This window comes from Euwallacea similis, chromosome 33 (genome assembly GCF_039881205.1).
Source record: "Euwallacea similis isolate ESF13 chromosome 33, ESF131.1, whole genome shotgun sequence".
In the NCBI taxonomy this organism is placed as follows: Eukaryota; Metazoa; Arthropoda; class Insecta; order Coleoptera; family Curculionidae; genus Euwallacea; species Euwallacea similis.
In genome coordinates this window covers 709,549-732,550 of record NC_089641.1, presented here as the reverse complement: position 1 = coordinate 732,550, position 23,002 = coordinate 709,549, and the positions used below count along the sequence as shown (strand labels likewise).

At 33.8% G+C, this 23,002-nt stretch overlaps 1 protein-coding gene and 1 long non-coding RNA gene across 3 annotated transcripts in view; one reads left to right on the top strand and one right to left on the bottom strand.

Moving 5' to 3' along the window:
• LOC136418186 (cysteine-rich motor neuron 1 protein-like) overlaps nucleotides 1-20,587 on the bottom strand; it is a 92,903-nt gene extending 72,316 nt beyond the window's left edge. Inside the window, exon 1 of one of the 2 annotated variants that reach the window (XM_066404170.1) lies at nucleotides 20,251-20,587. In XM_066404170.1, the coding sequence (XP_066260267.1) occupies nucleotides 20,251-20,302 (52 nt within the window). In that variant the 5' untranslated portion in view covers nucleotides 20,303-20,587. The remainder of the gene's footprint in view (nucleotides 1-20,250) is intronic. The other variant, XM_066404169.1, reaches the window with a different exon arrangement.
• LOC136418203 (uncharacterized) overlaps nucleotides 3,373-23,002 on the top strand; it is a 36,853-nt gene continuing 17,223 nt past the window's right edge. Inside the window, exons 1-2 of the long non-coding RNA XR_010752894.1 lie at nucleotides 3,373-3,505; nucleotides 3,573-3,661. This is a non-coding gene — a long non-coding RNA (uncharacterized lncRNA). The remainder of the gene's footprint in view (nucleotides 3,506-3,572; nucleotides 3,662-23,002) is intronic.

The following is a 23,002-nucleotide window of genomic DNA, read 5'->3' as shown; positions in this document are numbered from 1 at the left end:
TACCAGTTTTAATGGGAATGGAATGGGAGAGCCGGGGTATGAAAAAAGAGCCACGTCTAAATCATGGATGCGAAATGGATAAAGCTTGCCAACGGGATAGCCCGGTCAGATTTAATCGGATTGCTTTATTAATTTATATAGCCGTTTTCAGATTTCATCGCTTGTATTATAAATGGCTAATTTCCTGGAAGACTTAATGGCTGCTTAATCCCAGTTTTCAAAATATATTACAGCTTTATTTGATTTTTTCAACTACGAGAATGGAAAACTGAATGAATTGAATTATGAAAAATTGCATTAATGCTACCTATTCTTTGAATTAACTTAGGCTAACATTCTGTGCAATTTCAGATCTCAATTCGCACAAAGATATTCCAAGATCTCTAAAGAACTCGAATTTACTCGAATTAAGGTTCGAGATATATCTGAGCAATCTCGAGTTACTTGTTAATGATAAATTTGTGAACTCAGATATATGAAGGTATGAGTAATTTGATAACCTAAAGTGACCTGAAGAAAAATTTGTGAAATATTAACTGGTAGTGAATGAAAAACTCTATAAGATATTTATATTTATGACATTTCTGTGAATAATCCGGAGAAACTAAGGTGTTTCCCATAACATGGGTTAGTGAGCAAATATTCACATAGGATGTTAACCTGAAGCGACATTCGTTATGTCTGAGTAACCAGGAGTAACTCGTGTATAAATGTGTCAAATTTCTAAATATACAGAGGTACGTGAACACTTTTCCCAAACAACATGTACTGAGCAATAAGGAGAGCGAAAAACGCATTATTCTGAAGAATTATGTGTTTTTTTTAATGTATTCAGAATGAACAACATTCAATGGAAGAGCTTTGTTAGATTTCTTTGCAGAGAATTTTTTTATATAATGCATTCTGCCGCAAAATAAATCCGGCTGGAGTCTTGAAAGCTTCATTCAATACATCGAAGGAAGGAAAACTGAATAAAAACTTTATACAGAATGGATTTAAGATGAAAAATTGCTGAACAATCTTAAGTCTGAAGTTTACACGAAACTGTTGCATATGTGATTGATATTGGGCACGTTGATCGCTATTTAGTAAACAGTGCTCATTAAATTGTTCTGAATTGAACTGAAATTGTATCACAGCCCGTTATTTTTCTATGATTTATGATGGCATAGCTACATCCCGCTAGTAACGACGCTGATTGTTCTTCACTGATTTATTCCGAGCCAATATCCTAATCCATTAATCTTACGTAAACGGATCGCGGCAAACCGAACACAATAAACGTATACAATTCGGTTCGTTGAAGGACATTCTCGAAATGCTTAATTTAAAAACCATTAAGTTCTTGGGGCGCCATCAGGTTCTCTTTCTCCTTCTCCAACCGATTGCACAATACAATTTTTCTTGAGCGAATGAAATGCAAATTTGTCGGCTCTGGTAGTAGTGGTGCTACTTGTTGGAATATTAATAAGACTATCGGTCGGAGATGGGTCGTTACTTGGATGAATAATGCGACCACTTACGTCCAGCCGGATGCTGCTACTTGGGAATTTTATTAAGAATGGCCACTGGTCTCTCAGGGTATTAAATGCAGATTGGCGCAGTTTGTCGGGGGCATTTTTCACGGCTATAAAAAGTTAAAGATTCACACCTGTCCGTATATGAAACATTGCTTATACACCTATTTGAGGATTGTTTCGGAAATTGCAAGAAACATCATCTGCCAAAGCCTTAGCCTTAAGAATAAGGCTATGGCAAAAACCCATCGCACTACATAAAAAAAGTTATTATTTTTGTATCATCTCGTGCATGAGCTCTCCGTAATCCGTCCCAATACCGTTACTTCTAGTCTATTATTTTTATAACAATATATCCACTGATGAGTCATGTAATTGGCAAATAAATTACATTATGGGTTTTAATGTTTACAAAAACCGTCTGACACAGCGAGAAAGAATTTCGTGTGTTAGCCCAATCAGAATTGCCAAACTGTCGAGCCGTACCAAAATGTTTGGGTTTCGCATGATCTCATCTTAATATTGGGCAATAAAGACGTAAAAGTGTTTATTGATTAACGTATTATACACTTTGTTTATCCATGTCTGTGGAAGTATTAATGAGGACAAGAAGAGGTCAGACGTTGGTATAGTGATGAGTTGAAAAGATGGTACATCCACCGGACTTTACATTACAAAGGCTTTTCAGACTAGTTGCAACTTCCCAAGGCAACGGGAATTACATCAGAAGCACGGAACCATAAATCAAATTGGGACGCCCAACTTCCTTTTCAAGCTTTACTTCAAGATATTAGTCTATGCTCAAAATTGGTAACTGATATAAGAAGTACTATTAATACGCAAAATATCTACTTTTTCCTTTCTAAAGGTTTCTAAAAGACATGACATAATCTCTAACTTGGGTAAACCTCTTTTGAATTTTTCTCTATTTTCGCGTGGTATTATCACAAACAGAAGTCATTATGAAAAACTCGTTTTTGCCAACTTAGACATCTTTAACTTGTAAATTTGTTTGTAGGAATCATACAGAAAGGCACTCATTTAGAATTTTCCGTTTTAGCAATTGTCATAGTCTAAATTTTGCTAACCATATTTTGTGATTTAATACTACCTTCATGATTTAATCGTACTTAGCATGAATATTACATAAGCAAGCTCCCAGAATCCTTCACCTTGCCTTTATAGGTATTTGTTAAGAAAATCTTTTTTAGGGTGTTGAGCACCTGGCCTGGAAATAAATATTTGTTGGATTACTATTCGTGTATCTTTTGCTTAACTTCTTCAGTATTTACAATTATTCTAAATGTAATTGTGGCACTCTTATTTTCTTAATTTTATTTAACAACACATTCAGGTTTGCTCACATTCAATCAACTAATTGTCCTGTGGTTCTTTTCTCTACTTCTAGTACTGGCATGCACCGATATTTTTCTCGTATTTAGTTGTGATGGCTTACCGTTTTATTTGTGGCCACAGAGGAATTTGCTTGCTTCTTTAATTAATTTAAATAAATGTGTCTTCTTGTTTTGTTTTCCAATTACTGGTACTCAACCATCGATCATTTCATATCCTGTCACATTGAACAGTTGAATGTAACCGTGCTTCTTCATTTTGTTCTACTTCGTCGATTCAGTCAGTGTTCGTCTTCTCTCTACTTCGCGGCATCGTGAAGAGAAGGATAAAATATTTCATTTCGACGAGATCATATTAGATGGAATGGCGCAGTGGTCATTTGGTTGTCGCATTTCATTGGTTGGTGAATTTCCGAGACATGCGAACTTCCTGCTTTTGTGTGGCTTCTTAGCGATTCCTAAATTTTGCTCGTTCTTTTGTTTCTGGCTTATGATCTGAACGGATGTATCTTACAATTTAAACGGGTTCCTTTACTCGGAGCGCATATCCTTTAAATCTTGGAATATTATTTTCATTACCTTATCCTACCTTTTCTTGTACTCCGTGGAACCAGTTGAAGAAATCGTCTTTTTTGGGTAAGTTTCCTCATCTCTCTCATAACAATTTTTGATGGGGGCACATGGTACGGTTTCCATTTTATAGGTGCTATTTTTATGAAGAAAAAGATCGAGAAGTAAATGAAGACCAGCCTGTAAGTTTCCATACCAATAGGAAAAGAAAACTTTGGAAAGGTATGATATGAGCTTTGATGATAATTAAATTTCACAATTCTAGATTCTTATCTCTTAAATCTTAATTTGCTCTTGGTCGGAGCTAAGTTTTTGGAAAGTAAAACTAAAGCCGTATATATTTAATATCTTTAGTTCTACTTAGGTTTTTTAAGAATATTAAAATCAGTCGTTTGCACTCATTACTTGTACAGTCCACTGTTTGGCCTTGATTTAATTACATTTTCTTCCATAACGCCACCCAGCAGTGGAATAACTCAATAGCACTTTCATGAATAGAATTGAATAATGAATAGAATTCATGAAATGAATACCCTTTTTGAGACTTTTCTGATTTATTTGACAAAATCAGTAGCGTTAAGTCACCCCCCCCCCCCCCCCCCCACTTTACTAAAAAAATGTGAAGGCTCGTTTCTTCAACAATCAGGATGCGTAATTAATTTGTTTTTAAAGAATTTTAAGACAAAAAGTTCATATTTATATGAACTTGCAATGGCTATCTCTGCAAGTTCTTGAGAAATAAGGTGTTCAAATTTTGTGTTTTAATTTCGTTTCTGATTATATTTCTGGACGATAACGCGGCATTCTGATGTAATTTTGCACGCCAGTAAAGTTGGTGATGGAAAACTCAAATTTTTACTCACTTTTTTCCACGAGAAAGATCACCGATAATTTGAACCTAAAGGTTGAGAGAAAGTTGTAGTTAATTATGATTTTTTATGAGATCATGCAGATTTTCTGCAACCCAAATATGGTTATTGTGAAAGTTAATGACGACGTTACGAAAAAATGAAATTTCATCTGTGAACAGCACATTCCTTAGAAATTCTGGGGTGGCTGTTAATTGAGACGGCTTCCCAGTCAAAAAGTTTATAGGAAGCATCTCGTACCTCCTAAAACCTAAGAAAGTATTCGAAATTTAAGTTTTGATCCCTCTTGGGGAATAGCTCTGTATATCTTTTTTCTATAATCAAACTGCACTTTTCCCACACCATCTATTATTAGTTTCCTTGTTTCTCTGACTGATGTGCTAGAAACTTGAAATTTAAAATTGCGTTTCTGCCCTGAAAGTTTCTAAACAAGCCTGAATAATTTAGTCTCCTTGGGGATGTGGAATATGCAAAATTCTCTTCAAAATTCAAATAGTACATGCGATTAGTTGGGAGCAAGCCCTAAACTGGGAAAATTTCTAATTTGCCATGTTGGAGACAGACTGTCGCCGCTTCCTCTCACGGCTGCAGGCACCAGATTGTTTCAAAATTAATTGTCCCTGTGTATGAGATTCAATTTGTTTACCTGCAAGATTTATGGGCAAGTCAAATGTCGAACAATATTCATGGTTTAATTAAAAATAATCAAGTACGGGTCTCCAACACATATAGTGTGTCACGGCTGCATTCTTTACAGTTTGTCTCATGTGGCAACCTCGACCTTTTCAGACGGCACTTAGCACCTTTTGATTTCCGCGATTTAACGATCACAGAAAAGTGGTTTATAACGATCACAGAAAAGTGGTTTATAATGATCACAGAAAATATTTTTGCATATATTGATCGCTTTAAATTCACATATTGAGGGAAGTGTAGGGTTTACGACCAGAAACAATCGTTAAAGATAATTTTCCAAACGCCTGAAATTCCTGAATGGGGCTTTTGCCTCTGTGACTTTACGACCATATAATAACCCTGCTTTTATTTGTTCTGCTCAATTTGATGCTTAAAATGGGATACAGACTGTGTATCCTTGCACCTGGGCATAACCATATATTTTTTGAATTTTAATGATCTCGCTGTTAGATCTCGAAAGAGTATCTGGACGAGTTGGGATGTGCAAACAGCAGACCAAACAAAACCGGTTGCACCTCGAGGGTTACGTAACGGCTTTCATATGGAAGGAATAGTCTTAACGCCATATAAAGCGAGAAAACGCTTCTTTTTGGCAAACACAAACAATCCGGTGGTAAGTTGTTGACCTCAAAATTGCGAACACTTCGTGTGACTAACAACAGATAAGGTATGACCCGCAGATTTACATATTCGTAATACGTTATTTAATGGGCTGTCGGCCTCTGTGAAGGAATTCTTGTCAGAAAAACCTGAAGAGAGCTTGAAGTTTCAATGTCAAAATAAGAGAACGTCACGAAGCGCAATTTGTGTTGGGTCTGGCTAATCACAACAATTAAAAAATTTGTAATCAGGGTTATGTGTAAATATTTTAATCCCTTGTCCCTCTCAATGACCTATGTCCAGCTCTCTTAGTTTTATCAAGTGGCAGTTATTTTTTAATTAAAGGTATCATTTAGAGGGTCGAACCTTGTAGAAAAGTATGAACATGATGCGCCTCATTGTTTGGTTTCAGGGAACCGTAAAAAAAGTGATGTACCTTGGCTTCATTTGATACTTGACATCAGAGATCCAGTTTCAATTTCCTCAAATTGTTAAGTTTTTAAATTAAATTAGAGATCGAATTAAGAGAAAAATGAAAAAAATGTGAAATATTGAGGGATACTTTACAAAATTGCTGGCATCAAAGACCAGTTACGCCACGGCAATTTTCTTGCTATGTAGAATATTTTATAGCTTTCCATCATAGATGATAGATTTGCAAGAAAATTGCTGCGTATGTATGCCCCAATTAGCTAGTTGTAGGCTTCACTATACTGATAACTCTAGTTCAATTACTCCCTTCACAAACTTAATCCATGTTGATTTATTTATGAGAAAAGAACAGAGCATAAATGACAAATAGAATTTGAAAGTAAAGACTGGTTAGTTTCTTTTTAAAAATGCTAAATGTTTATAATCATAGCATTAAAGGAGAACGTTTCTGCACTATTGATTTTTTAGATACTTTTAAATTTACAAAATTGAGAGAATTAGCAATTTCTGTGGCAAACGAGAATCGAGGTGAGTGGAAATTTAACACGGAAAAAGATATTTTATTGAGTAAAGAAAATTGGGATTCTTTTGCCCAATAGAAAAATTTGTGCTTTGATTGCATCCATCTAAAAGGTGCAAGCAAATACGCAAAAACACATTTTATATAAAACATATTTTGTGAGGAAAATCTTTGAAAGAATATCTTTTAATGATCTAATCCCCTCTAGAATTTCACCAGTTTCTTATCTTAACTAGAAGACTATTAGCTATTGTGTTTTAGAAATAAGAAACATGCTGCACATTCCATTGAGTTAGAGAGATTAATTTAACCAGGAACTAAAGCTGGGATCTCCTAATTTATGACCTCGTAATTATCGCTATTCACGACGCGTTAAACAAAACGCGGCATCGATAATTTATCGCTCAGATATTCATTAATTTTTTCCTACCCTTTACCCGAGATGTAATTAATCCCATATTTTACAGGCAAAGGCTAAACAGAGCCCAGTTTTTTCAAAAAGGGGGGGGGGGGGGCGGGGGGAAAGAAACTTTACGAGTTGGAACGTAAAAAATGTTGCCATTTAAGTGCCCCAACCGTTCGGTTTGCCGATAATGAATACCTTGGAAGACTTCGAGAGTTATTTGCGATTATTTCGCTAATTACACGGTTTCAGGAAAATAAAATATGTATTTCCATTTCGATTTTTAATGGCCGAGGTTTTAGTGGTACTTACAATGTATACAAGTACAAGAATGTTAACGAAGTACGCAGCTGTTCCAAGGAGAATCCCTCTGTTTAAAGCCACGGATTTGGCGTAAAAACTGCGCGGATTAATAAACAGAAAACAATTAGCATAAAAATTTACATCTATGATCTGATATGCTAGTAAATCCGATTGGAATGATTGTATCAAAAACAAGCGCCATATTAAGAGTATATCGACATCCGGCAGAGTAATTAACATACAAACTAATTAAGGCAGATCCGCTCAATCAAGCTTAATAATCAAGCCATTTTTGATGTTCAAGAATTTCGATTAGCATAATGGATTTATATCGATATTAATTAAATTCCGAAGTCGCCGATGAAGACTGTTCCCATGAGATTCAAGAAGCTGAAGATTCAGACACCCGCAGACATAGATTGAGTACACGTGCTATTGACATCAATAAACATGGTACTTTAATGGAAATGATATAGACAATATTTGTAAAGTAAATCATTAATCTAATTTGTAGAGTAATTCATCATTGGAAATTTTGATGATAAAATGGAGAAAGGTTTAAAGAGAAATTGATATTAACGTAAAAACAAGTCGAAGTTGGGGAGAAAATAGTTGAATAAACAAGACAATATGGCTAACCCAAACTAACCTTAGAGTACTTATCCTAAGCTTAGAATTATTAAAATAGAGAGAATATTTGGGAAATTCTGATATAAAAATGCTTAAAACTGGAATTCCAAGACTTCACAACCTCTGTTAAAATATCCAGCATCAATCTATATCGATCGATTATAGCAAAAGACAGTGGGGGGTTGAGAAATAAATAAAATCGTTTTTGATATTAATCTGTCCTACAGTCTGGTTCAGTTTCTTCAATATCTATTAATGGAAAGCTCAGGAACGGTAAGAATAAATCATGTAGGGGCAAAGGGCTCTTTTTCGCATATGCGAAAAATGGTAAAAAGAGAATTAATGACTCACGCTTTTTTTGGAAGATACAGGGCAGTTTTCTGCTCTTTTGGTAATTGCAGACCCTATATAACCTGAACTAACCACTCTTTGAAGTGATGAATAAGATTTTTTTTTTAATTTTAATTTTCAGCTATGTGTGAATTTTTAATTCAAAAATCGTTATTCTTTGTTTCCATAATTGAAATATTATTCGAATGTTTTGAAATCTTTTCATCATCACAATAATTCTGTACAATTTCTGCCATGGTCAATTTAATTTGATGGAAGTCAGTAAGTATAATACAAGAACTTGAATTGAAACATTTTATCTATTACTGACACTTTGTGAATTGCAAAACGAATTTTGAATATTTCATGTGCGGCATTGCGTCATATCCCTAAATTATAGCACCCCAGTCCACTCCTGGTTGTCACAATCAGATAACGTATCCCTCAAGGGCAAAAGCCCGTTTGAAACCGCATTTAATCTATAATAGTTTCTGTGTTACGTAATTTAGTTGATGCTATCTCACTACAGACAATAATTTAAAAACCTTTCCAATTAACAAATTAAGTGTGAACTGAGCTTGAAGTCAAAGATCTTATCGGCGGTTGTAAAGCGATAATCTTAATCGTTGTCTGCATGTATATACAAATCGCACTTTTAGGTAATTAAATAGACCGAGAAATTTGTTCTGAAACAGATATTCTTGTTTATTTATATCAGACTAAACGATCGTGAAGGTCTATTAATTGGTTAGAATTGCGTCGAGCGATAAATCAAAATTTGTGCATTTAAGCAGGAGAAGACTGACCCACAAATCCAACATCATCTGTGTCAATGTCTTATGTTCCTTGAAAACACTTCTGACAGGACCATCTGCTTCTTTTGATGCATAAAAACTCTCTCGATAGTATTCCAATAGCAATTAGCGAGTATCGATACATGGGCACTTACCTCAAACAAAACAACATCAATTAGTGTTTTAGATCGGCTAGAAAATGAGTTCACCATAAAAAGAATATTGATTTGAGAGGCGTGAAATACATGGGATTTATGGGCTTGGCCTTGATGATCTCTACCTTAGGCAGTTAAAACATTTTAATTTGTGAAATTACGTTAAAAAAACGTAAACAAAAGTGGCAATCAACGCAAATTAGTGCAATCAAATTTGAGTTGAAAAATTAAAAGAGTGACTAAGAGAATTTCAGTCTACATTAATTTAAAAAATATTCATTAATATTTTCTGAAATTCTCTATAATTACAATTATATGTATATTATCATTATTAGTTTCTTGAACCCTCCTTTGAGATTGTAAACAGCTATTTTTATTTTTCGGTGTATTTACGTCGACTGCTTCAGATTCCTTATTTAGCCCTTAACGAACGATCACATTTTTCTAGAACAATGACCACTATATCGACGGAATTTGAACAAATTAATAATTATTACTCGAGCAAGAAAAGAGCATGATTAATATCGCTTTTATCTAATTTAATGGATATTTTCACTAACAATAGGTAGTATATGAACAAATACGTCATATATGAATATATCTGAATATATATGAATATTTACTATAATGCCGTAACTATAGCGGCATTCATTCGTTAAGGGTTAGATTGGAAAATTTTGTCAATTTTAGAGATATTCTCTATCTCTTTTAGCTTTAAAAAATAAGTTACGTCATTTTTGCTAATATCAGAAATTTTCGAATAGATGTGAGTAAATGAGTAATGAGGAAACGAATTGTAGAGTCATTTTAGATTTTCAATGAGTTTAAGAATATTTTTTTGGAAATTCTAAAATAATTTCGAAAGAACAATGTAGATTAGTACTTTAAATCAGCTAGAAACGTAAATTTGTCATAAAATAGAATCTTATAATGTACGTTTACAAAAAGGCCTTTGCAGCACGCGCGACATATTGCAAAATGCTACACGCAACGGAAAGTTTTGTAAGCCGCCAGAGTCTTAAAAGCTCTTATAGAATAATATTACACAATACTTCTTGTTACAAGTGCATCAATATTTCAACTAATTAACGCTTTTAGGTGTCACAAAATGTTATGAATATGTCAAAATGTTTGGACATATGGGAACTGAAAGTCTTAATATTGTATCACTAGTAACCATACACGAGTTATAATAACGTTTTTATGGAGCGTGCATAAAACGTCAATTATAATACATGCATAATGAAAATAATATTAACTTGAGTGATGCGAAATACATGGCCTTCATGACCTATAATACCTTAGGCACCTAAAAAATTTTGATGTGTGCTGAAATTGTGTTGAAAAAAATCGAATAAATGTGCTTAATAAACAATTAAAAGTATTGCAATTAAATGTGGCCAAAGGCCTGATAAAGTTAGTTTGGCGTTAAAACGAATTTCAACGTTTAAGCGATAGGCAAATGGAATTAACATTTTTGTGATAATTGTTATAGTTGATGTCAAATTTGCTCTGAATGCTGTAATCTATTGATGCATGAAATACTAGGCATGAGGGAAAGGGTAAATATAACTGAAATAAAGCAAAATGAAATATCCCTCGGTTTCTGATATAAACTGTAACTTATTTTAGTGCCTTGCGTTTTTTTATCAACTAATCATGGGAGTGTTTTATATACATAACTCAATTTCAGTTCTTGAGTTTTTAACATATTATATAATTGAAAATATCACATTTATCCAGAAATAACAACTACCAATATTTTAGGTGTTGTACAAAGTATCTTTTTCTCTTATTGAACCAAGTCAGTGTCTATTACCATTTACGAAATACCAATGCTGTCCATCCTTACGTTGAACACACTCTATAGCTGTAAATTTCTAGTCTCAGCGAGTACGGAAATTTAACAGATCGTAACTGCAAAAGTAGAGTTTCTGTGTAGTTTATAACAATTCTCTAGAATGCTATAAACGCAAGCTTGGGGCATTTTCATTAAAATATAATATGGAAATTAGAAGCAAACTCATAACTCACTCAATAAAACTTTTATTCGATTAAGCAGTTAATTAAACACCATATAGGAAAACACAACTTAAAACAGGACCTAATCCCCCACAGTACCGTCGTATAATGAGCTTGCCTAAAGAGCCATTTACGTGTAAACAGATTTTTCTCAAAGAGAAAATTATTGTACCCACATGGCAGTTTAAAGTGTTGTTATCTCGAAATAATGGTACCCATATTTGGGTTATAAGTGTACGTAAACACTACATTATAGTTACTTTAATAGCATGACATAATATTATCGAGTTAAGTAAATAATAATATTAACACCGTTTAGGAAGTAGAGATGAGAAGTGATGGTGGCTATTATTATAACGAAGAACAAACATTTCGCTAGGTACAAGGTAGCTATATGACGATATATTAATGTGAAGAAAAAGCGCGACAAGAGTCTCCTTGTTTTCGTGGCAGCATGATAAATTACTAATTACTGCTAGCTGACAGTGAGATTTTTCCTACGAAGACCTTGACTCTGGCTCAAACGCGTTATATAATAAGCTTCCATCACAGGAGTCTTGAAAACTTTGATATAATCAACAAACATGTTAATCAAAAATATGCAAACATGTTTTAGACGTGCAAAATAAGCAAATCTGGAATGTTTAAAGCAAACAGAGCATGTGTGTGCCGTACTAAAAATATCGATGCACTTGTGCAGGTGATCCGATCCTGTTCATTATTACGCAAATCGCGAGCGAAAAATCTGTTAATGGTTAACGAGATGTGCAGGGGCGGAAACAGCCCTTTCCGAGACCAAGGCTCTACGATAAAAGATTGAAATTGGGTGCTGGTGCCTATTAATTAAAGCGAGTCCTATTGCATTTAGCCCCACGAGTCAATTTATTTTCCACATTCCTTGCTCAATTTTTCTCTTGCCTATGTAGGGCACAAACTCACAAAAGGGGCATGCTAACGGCTATTGTGTCGTAAATTTGAATTCAGAGGTGCCTTTTGAAAATCTGGAAATGGATTGCGGGGCAATTCACAAGAATTTAAATCAAACAAGCCACGGAGTCGCTCCTTTCTAGTTTTTGATTTTGTTGTTAAAAATGTTAAGTATTTGCTTATGCCACAGATTTGATTATGTTATCCTATATGAGCTTTACATGCAATTTACTTCCAAATCCGAAGGTAATGTTCGAATGATGAAATTACAATGATGTACTGTTTGGAAGAGACATATTAATTCAGTAGGAATTTATTCTTCCAAAGATCTTTACAGTTTCAATGACAAACTCTCCTAGATCTATGACTCCTACAAACATCCTCTAGATAGGTGTTACTCTAACACCGAACAACACCCATATCAAGGTAAACCATCAATAATTTCAGCAAAAATACTCAAACTTATTGCCCATTGTTTGGTCAGAATACAATGACATAGACAACAGGATATTACCGTTCGAGCAAATCTATATAAAACTTTATAAATTCCGCTGAAAAGCTCTATTATGTACCTTATATGGTGGGTTCTACTACACGGTACTACCCTATTCAACTTAGTTTTGAACCACTATTACTATTCGACACTAATCTTGACCCACTTTACGTTATCTTATCGGGTTAATATTGTCTCGTACAATATTGAAACAGGTTTGAAAGTTTCTTTAGACTTCCACATATCCATCTTCTGCAAGTTACATCATTCAAGAAATTGTACCATAAAAGACCCTCAATAGAGATAATATCCTCCCATTTTGTCTCACTATAGAGACCATTACTTTTGATGGGTTTTAATCAGCAAATCGTTTGTTAGAAGTTGAAAGTTAATTGAAAGCTTCTGAGAAATTTTATGAGGTGAGGTTTATTTATGAATTAATGTTTCATACACACATAAGTATCAGCACTAAATTAAGGAATATTATCTTCCTTTGATAAACAATTTAGCTATAGCAGTACTTGGGTTGAGGTTTCAAGCTTGGACCAGAAGTGCAGTTGCATGGCTGCCAATTTTGCGGTTTATGATAACAACGTATCTATTAACATTAATTAATTAGAGATATAGTTGGAAGCTGCTAAATTGGATTTCGAATATTCAATATGCATGGGAATAACGAGGTATGATAACGTAGTTTGCCTAATGACATAAAACTGACGGGTGATCCAGCTTTAGTGTCCACGAGTAAATGTGAGTGAAATTTTTGAGAAACAAAGTACTGAAAATAAAAATTTCGTTGCCCAATGTACGACGACCTCTATTTTTTCTGAGGAAATTTCATGAAAATATTGTTTCTGAACATACCAAATATTATTTATGACCTTTATTGACACATTTTGCACATTGTGGTAATTTTCCGCACATTGTTTACAATTTTTTTTGCAATAATCGCCTTAGTTGCTGATATTCATTATCATGATTTCATATCGTTCCAAAGTCCAGACTAACCTTAAGCATATTATTGTTTGAATCGCTGCTTAGAACTGCACTTCTGAAATATGTGCTACATGCATGCATTAACTCATACAAAGTTGTAACTACATTATCGCAGCAGGTGTCGGATTTTGCCTACATCAACATAAATAAATGAAATAAGAAAAACGTATTACAAGTGACAATGTTTGTTACAACTTTCTGCATTACATTCTTTAAAAATAGATCAAAGAGAAACCAGTAAAAGGACAACTAATTTAAAAAATTTTGCGCAAAATTCTAGTTATGTAATATTTCTAGGTATATGACTAATTATTTCTTCGCACACTCATTGCTTATCTGTGAATAAAACCATGATGTTGGTTTAAAATACTTGTGTCTGTCTGAATTAAAGGTGTGTTTGATTTATCGTGAACATTGATATTTCTATTTTAAGGGTTTAAGTACTAGTATACGCATACTTAAAAAAGATGTACTCGTATGTCAGTTTTTTCTTTAAACATGTGTACAAGTGGTTTTCAATTTTATCAAAGCTTAAAAAAAAGTCTACCAACGACTAAGCTAAATTAAAATGAGTGCAATCTTATGATTGCTTACATTTTTTTGAAACCGTAAAACCCCATTACTGGACTCTCAGACTACACAGAGATTTACTGACCAGTACCTAACTGTCTTGAACAGAACCGGACTTGATAGTGTCATTCTTAATAGCTCTTAGTAATCATTCTTAATAATATCAACTAATTAATCCCTACAATGTACTAAATTTATCTTTCCATGTATCTATATGGAATTTACTTCTCAAGAGCGCCATTGTATGATATTTATTATCGGCATCTATGGAGATAGAGGGAGCAAGCAATAATCTTTGAATTATTATTTCCTGGACTTTTCTAGAACAAACCTGCGAAACATGAGGTTTTATGTTTATCTTGGACACTTTTTCACAAGATTATCCGTTCACGCTTCTCTAGAATTAAATCCAGACGTTTTCACAGTTCCAGATTAACCAAAGATCCACTTTTCGTTGAGCTTTGATGTGGCTGACACAGTTTTTTATTTCCTCCTACAACCACAATGTAAAGCTTCTTTTGAATTCGTCCTTTGCGGAACTCAAAGGTTAATTAAAAAAAACTTACTTTGCAGGCTTTGATTTATTTCGCAGTACAATAATTAAGAGTTTCCTCTTAGGGCTTAATTACGAATACTTTCCTGCCCTGTCGTGGCCGTCTGGTACTTTTTTTTTCCAAAGAGAAACAGCAACAATGGGATTCACAATTAGAGCTTAATGTTCTTTTGTTGCTGGAAGTGTATAAATAGCGATTGCCCTGAAACTTTTATTGCAAATGCGTTTCAGTGTTGTATCAAAAGGTTGAGGCTGATTTTCATCCAAGTCGATAAATTCAAAAATAAATCCGAGTAATGATCCTCGTGCCAATAACAATTTGTCATTACACGAATACGTGATTGTATTTTTATAGGATCCGACTCCGACAAGTTGTACACACCGATATTTCGTCTGCTGCCAAATTTGCGAGGGAATACCGTTACATCTACATCAGCTGTTCATTTAGCTTTCTGACGCAGCCTTGGGTTGTGTATATAAAAAAATATCAGCTATTAAGTGGATACTCGAACCTGTCATCTAAATTTACATTATCGCATCAAGCAGGCCTCAACATTTGCAATTTGTCGTTATTTTTGTTAAAACAGGAATAAATCTGACGAACGAGTTATCGACCTCGCTCTAGGTCACAAAGCCGCAATCTATCCAGATGAATAATTAAGACAATTATAGTGACAAAATTACCAGTTACATAAGCGTGTTTGAGGAAGATTTTAGCATAAAATAGAAATTAACGTCAACAATTGCACAATAACATAATAATAATCTCCACAATGTCCGCAAAATCCGATAATGCGGTCCTGGAAATCGTAATTTCACTATATGGCCGAATGAGGCTTCGCATTATCCACGCAATCTGGCAGTTTTTAGCCTCATCATCAATTGCCAGATGGAGATTTTACTGTGTATTGCTGACAACAATAATTGCGAAATTACTAATCGAGTTTGCTGATTGAAACCGACAATGGGTTGTAATGAATTTCACGTTTTGGGGCAGAGGATGGTGATCGACGGTTTGAAAATAAAAATGAGAGGAAAATGACGAACTTATAGGTCTATAATAACAGAGACATTTAGATCTAAACTGAAGTTCGCGAGTATACCGTTTGCCTGAAAATGTTAAGGAATGCATTGATGGTAGCTTGGTATTTTTTAACTTTTCTAGAACCTTTTATTGTTTACGGTTTTCATTGATAAATTCGCCTATAGAATAAGGAACATCAGATTAAATCTAATTAAGTCATACTTGAAAGGATATCGTGGGTAAATATTAATGTAAAGTTTTCTAAATTGTCCATAAATTGAAGTATTTTGGCTTATTTGGACCATATCGTTTTCTTTTTTCTGTACATGTCTAGAATGCTTTTGATTTCAATTTTATATACTTGCTATTTGGCATATTAAAAGTGCACTGTAGAAAAGCACGACAGTTTATTTCAATTTTGCAAAAAAATGTATATACTTCCTAAAAAACTTGAAACCTTGAAGTACTGACAGTACCAAGTAGCTCTAGTAAGTTGTGCACGTTTTGTTCTGTGGAGGCCATCTTTATTAATGTATTCATTCTATGTGGTTTGTGGTGAAGTATAGTAACAAAAAGCTCTAAAGTTATTTTTTTCGATAATGACAAATTTGTAAAAAATTAGTTTTCTAAAAGCTGATCTAAATTACTTATAGAACCGTAAAGAAAAAAAATTCTAGAACTTCTTAATTTCTAATCCTAAAAATGGCGAAACAATGATAATTCCCTGAATTTATTCGCTGTAAGTTGAAGCTATTCTAAAGAACCTGAATGATTTAAATCATTCTAGGACTTCTCGATTCTCAAAGCCAATTTTGGGAAGGCCAGAGAAAGGATTCAATTAGTGCTGAATTGATTCGCTGAAACCTTAAACTTAGTTCTAAAGGATCTGATTAACTTAAAATAGTTCTTAGATTTCTCGATTCCAAAGCCTAACTTAAACAAGCTCGTAGAAGTATGCAATTGACACCAAATTGGTCCTAAATTAACCTGAATCTATTCAATGTTTTTAACCACCAATAACTTTTATCGATATTTTGGACTGGCAAAAGATTTGAGATTGAGCGAATCGCTTTATAATATTCCGAGCAAAAAAGTTAAATCTGGCGCAGACTAAGAACCATTGATCAACACAGGATTTTATGTCTTAAAAATAGCTTTTAAGATCGACCATATAAATTCAGAAACTTGAATTAACCTGAAAAATTCTGTAAATCCTAAAATGGTTCTAAAGTTGTTTTTATGATGCTCATTACTTTTCTCTAATAACCATTAACATACCTAGTGGAGGTCATTATAGTCCTGAAGTCATTGTCTATAATGATTATTATTATCCTCATGATATATGTAGGTACTTGTTGCCGGACAGTAAAGTTTTTTTTCAAAGTTGGATCATAAAGGTCATTGATACACCTAGTGGATTATCGTTATCAACATTTTTAAGCCAACGTTTTGTCTCCAATTTGCACTCTGGGATTAATTTTCGGTTTCTATTTGTAAGGATTTTTTAATGAAAAATTTCAATCACCTTTTACTGCATTTTTTACTGTTTTACGTTTACCACCTCAGTAATTAAGCCATAAACCACAGTTTTGTTATAAATTGCAAATCGTTTTCTATAAAATTCCCAAAACAATACACCTATAAAATAAGCAATAATAGCATTTTATGTCATTTTTTTGCAAATATTTGCCATCGTCTAATTCTTGAGGAATTTAAGGAATGTCACATGTACTGATAACATTTTTTAGTAGTTGACATAAACGCTATTAACTGAAGCGAATCGACACGTATCGCCTGAGAATGTCGGGGGTAAATATGTATTCAAAGAGATACTTGCTGATGTTCATTACAATGTTCTGGAACAAAGTTTTGTGTGTGTGGGGTCCCTTATATGATGCAATTTCGCTGGAGGAAGGATTGTTGCGCAAAACTAGATTGAACGCTTTGAAACAAAAGCACAGAAGCACAGAATTTGGCACGATAAAAATTCCTTTCCACCGATAAAATGTGTAGAATTATTATGGCTAAATAAACTTTGAAACGGGTATTTCGTGCAGAGTTTATAAATCTAAAAACCACGTTCAGTTTATGTATGTAAATCGACCGTATGTTATGTGGGAGGACGCATTCCTTGTCCAGAAAATTGCCAAACAACCGGACGTTTGGGGAAATTTACCGGTTATAAAAAAATGTCCCTGCGGGCATTTTAAAATTCCTTTAATAATGTCAATGATAAAAATCGAAGCTAAGTGGACGATGAAAGATATCATTTATCACAACAAAAGTGTTTAGGTCGTCTAGTTTATCTCGCAATCAAATTTCTCCCTCCCTCCCTTTCTCTAGTCTCTCTTCAACTCATTTGAGAGGAAATGTATAGACATAGGATTAGCGTTTCGAATTGACATGGCAAAGGAGCCTTGTCATAATTAATTACTATTAAAACAGCCGATACAAGGTGTTAATGCCATGTCAACGAAGGCAATATCGGAATGCCTGGAAACAATATAAACGGTCTTAATTTGCATTCATTTAACGCCATTGTTTTATTTATACATTTATCAATGGCAAATAATGCGAACTATTTATTGTCAATAAATGCAGTTTGTTAGCTAATAATGACATGTAATTGCGTTATATAATTGCTTATCATGGTATTATGCTGAATGCCCGGAATAAATGTAATCGAACAAATTATTATACTTGATTGAAATACTTGAAGAAAAAATGGACATAGGAAGAAATTCAGAATTCTAGAAGTAAAAAATCAATGTTTTTATTTCTGATAATGGATATAAATGGTGAGATACATGAAGTAAGACTATTGGGTTCATGCAGGTATATCAAGAGGCGGGGCATATACACACATATATAATTGTTCGCAGAGGATGAAATTCAGAACGGTAAATCTCAGAATTATTACTTATCGCATCACGCAGTACTCAAGAAAACGAACAGCACTACAAAGTTGAGACTAACTTTTGATGCCAGTGTCAAAATGAAGAAAAGGAGTAGATTGAACAATCAACTAAAGTGATTAAAATTAGACAACATACCTACGAGATTGGTGTTGACATACAAAAAAGGTACCTCCAAGGGTGAATAAACGAAAATCATCGAGATTTGCTGAAAATTTTCAGGCGAAAAGACTTCAATCAAGAAGTGCGCTATTATATGCTCAATACGATAACCCACGGAGTGGAGTTTGAGGCCATTTAGAATGACAAGCTTCTCTATACATAACGTAATATTTTGTTATCTCCTTTAAATTATTTCATCAGATGCCTAAAGTTATTCCTCATGCGAGGCACAACTTCATGATTTTCTGACTGGGTTGTAAATGGTTCGGAATGGTTTGTTTCAAGACAAAATTATTTTTTGCGTTTAAAAATCCTTTTGAAGCGATTTGCGAGCCTCATAATAAAGTTTCTATAAATTAATAATTTAGGGATTATTTATAAAATGGTTTCAGTATTTCCCAGGCTTATCTCCATCTCCAGTAGTTTTTAATGCTTCTTAAATAAGATTTCGCCTTGGCGTAGGTTTGGAATAATCAGGAATATTGTAATAAAGCTTCTGTAAACGGATATTTTACGTTATTTCCAATTGTTTCAATAGGGTTTCCGGATAAAATGAAATCGTTCTCATGGAAAAATCCCCATTGGCGTAATGTTCGTTTAAAGTAATAAAGCAAACAATCAGTTAATTCTGCTGATAATTTGATCCTGAAATGATAGTTCAAGATTACTTAGTTTGACTTTGTGAGTAATATTTATTATAGTTTCAAAAACTTTTAGTTAAGGCAGTTTTGTATGAAAATGTTGACATAATAATTTTTATGGAAATTTGAATGAAATGTCGATTGTTTTATTACAAATTTCCTTGCTCTCGGATACCTACTTCAGATTAGTTTACTTTTTTCTACTCGTTCAGAAAAAAATGACCGATTTCTTGCTTACTTATGATGAGTAAGTGTAAGTCAATTCATGTGATTTCCTCAGCCCTCCTAGCAGTTTGTCGCCCTTCATAACCCTCCAAGGAATGCAGCAGGTATTGGGGTCACAGTCCGGCAATCAATGCGCTTTCTCTGGTTTGTTCCACTGCAAATCCTGGATTATTAATCATTCAAAGAACTTTTATTGATCGCTCTCTTATCTCCACGCTTCAACCCACTGATCAAACTCTGTTTACTTTTCCAATACAAGTGAAACATCTGATTTAACTCTACTTCTATACTTATAGTGACACCACTATATTCATAGTTGGAGCCTTGTACAGATCTTTAGATTATCATCAGGTTAGAGATTCCAGAGGAATAACTTTATCTAATTTTTTTAGACGATTCCCTTCGAATACATTGTGTTTTCAAGCTTTTTTTTTATCAGCGTTTACACCGTTATCACCTATCGACTTAATCCTGCTGATGGCCAAATTAGACGCGCATAAAAACGATGTTTATTCCCGCAGATTGCGCCTATGAAACTTATGAGGACTCACCTAATTTGTTAAATCCCAGATGGAGGAAAACCCAAATGGTCAAAATCCTCATGGCGTCCAGGCAAAACAACAATTCAAGTGTAACTTTCCGGTATTGGGGAACTCTTCCGGTTTGAGAGTACTCAAACAGGGGCAGCGGTCGGATTTGCGACGCTCTCGGTCCAAATACGCATAATTATGTGTCCAAATTGAGGGTGTCCGACACTGAAAGTCCCACTGTCCCGTGTCCGGTGGATTACGCGCCTTTGCAGGTTATGTTGCGGTCGAATGATCGACGCACGATTCGTCTATTCGTGATTATATACGCCGGCAGACTGACTTAACCAGAGGATTGGAGGAAGCGGCTTAGTTCTGTTAAACGGTGTTTGCATACGTTGTTGCCGCGTTTTGTTCGCGTTTTTTCGAATATTTTAGTCGGAGGTGCGTGAGAGCACCGATATTATCGATGCGATTGTGTTTTACGCGAATTTTTTGCGGCGCGTGCTTCATTTTGAAAAAAAATGGTGAATGAGAAATACGCGCTTGAAATTGAGAATTGCGTAGCACTGTTTGGACTTAAACACAATGAACATTAAGATATAGACGATTTTGTTGAGTTTTAGGGAGGCGGATGTATTGTGGCGGAAATAAAAAAATGTTAAAAAAAAATAAAGCGCTTTGAATCTCAGAAAAATAATAAAGTTAATTATATATTAAGTTCAGTCGTCCCTGCGATATGGCCGCTTGGAAAAAAGGCGTTTTGGATGCCACACAATATAACGAACCTTAAAATTAAAAAAAGACTATTGATTCTTAACAATGGATTCTGTAAAAAATTATATGTAGGCGAGCAACTGAAATTTATAAATTCCAATTATTCTGAAGATTGTGACAGATTTGTCACCGAATCATTAACAAGGGTTATTGTCTGAGCCCTAAGGTGAACGTTATTCTCAGTTAGTTTTAATTGAGAATAATGTGCAATTTCACCGCTCCAGTAACCCTTACTTGCGTGTGAGACATTATTCTCGAATAAAATAAAATAAAAAATGAACAATCTACATCAAACATATACATATAACATTTTTAAGTCTAAGACTGTCATAATCTGTATTATTATTGTAAAATATAAATAAAATATATGATTGTCTGTCCCAAAAATATTAGTTATCTTGAGCTTCAAATATTAGCTAAGATTATGAATTTGTTCATTTTCTAAGATGAATAATATGCTAAATATGCAATTCAAATATTTACTGATAAAACGATGTTAGTAGGTAAAACTGCATCAAAACATGAACATTAAGAAAGCAAACAGGAAATATTGCGCATCTAACCCAATAACTTTAAAACAAGATATCGCCATAATAATGCACTAAAATACCCTTCTTATTACTTATTTATGCTTCGCGAAAGTTGTCTCTCAACAACGAAAGATCGGCAACAAGGCCTAATATTCAAATATTGGTAAAAACTGATAAAACTAATGCATAAGAAGGTGCGGCAATTTTTGTGATGGAAGAAAAATTTCAGTGTAGCAAACCTTCTACATAGTAGTAATGCGCCTATTTAACGAGGCTTTTTGCAAATTGAACTTCGATCCATTTCCAGATTTTTTAATATTCCTGAGTACATTACATATACATGCAGAGAAAAGCATAATCAGTTCGAATGGGAAAACATAATTATCAGTAGTCATCCAAAAATTGTACACTCATGTTAATTAGTTAAGTAGAATTAATATAAAGTAAGTAACAAAATTATAAAATAAAAATGTGCAAGCAAATCTGCTTTGCAGGAATTCCATTGGTTGCAATTCACTGTTACAGATAGATTATGAAGATAGAATCATTAGGGAATTCTCAAAACTCATCCAAAAAAGAAGCTTCGCAAATAATAAAAATTTTAAGCAAAGTACTAATAGTATGAAGAACTTAAAATTTCGCAACTTTTTCATGAAAAGATTACTTGAAAACTATAAATAAAAGGATAATGAATATTCAGAGGCAATATTTTAAAATACGCACAGCCAGTCAATAGTAATTATTTCAGATTTCCATTTCCATTCCATCCATTATTTAAATCAGGCGATGTATTAAAAAATTGTGTTCAAAGTTAGTAAGTGTATACAGAATGCCAGATTTTTCAAATGTTTAGGATTTATAATTCTATAAGTATCTATTTTGAGAATTCACAAGTTCAATCTGAAATCTGAAACATACAAATGTTGGTTTCTTGAGTTCTGGGTGAGTTTTGATTGTTCGTTTGAGATATCCGTTAATCAAAGAAAAATTTTCTTTTAAAGTAAAAAAATTTGCAAGTTTTTCAATATTTGCCTAGTTCAGATTTTTATTCTACAGATGCATTTGATTATTAAAAATTAACAAAATTCAAATTTATAAAATTTCCTGAGTGAACTTTCTGATTTTGGCGGTCTAAATTTTTCGACATTCAGAGACGAAAATTTCCAGTTTTCCACAGCATCTACCCACAAATTCTCCTTCAGTCACCAATTTGCTCTATGCTTGTTAGTTGAATTTCCGAATTATTTCCCAAATTTCCAATAATCCATCTCTTTTTTATTCGGGTATCCAGGAACTACGTTTCGTTCCAATTTTATCGACTGGAAAGCACAATCATCACCAGGACAGTGCCAAAAATTTGGGCAGTAAAATTTGCATGAGTAAACATTGTATGAGATATTTATCTCAATCCGATTTCCAAATACATTTCAGGCTATTCTCGTGGATATTTGGGGAACGATCGTCGTGTT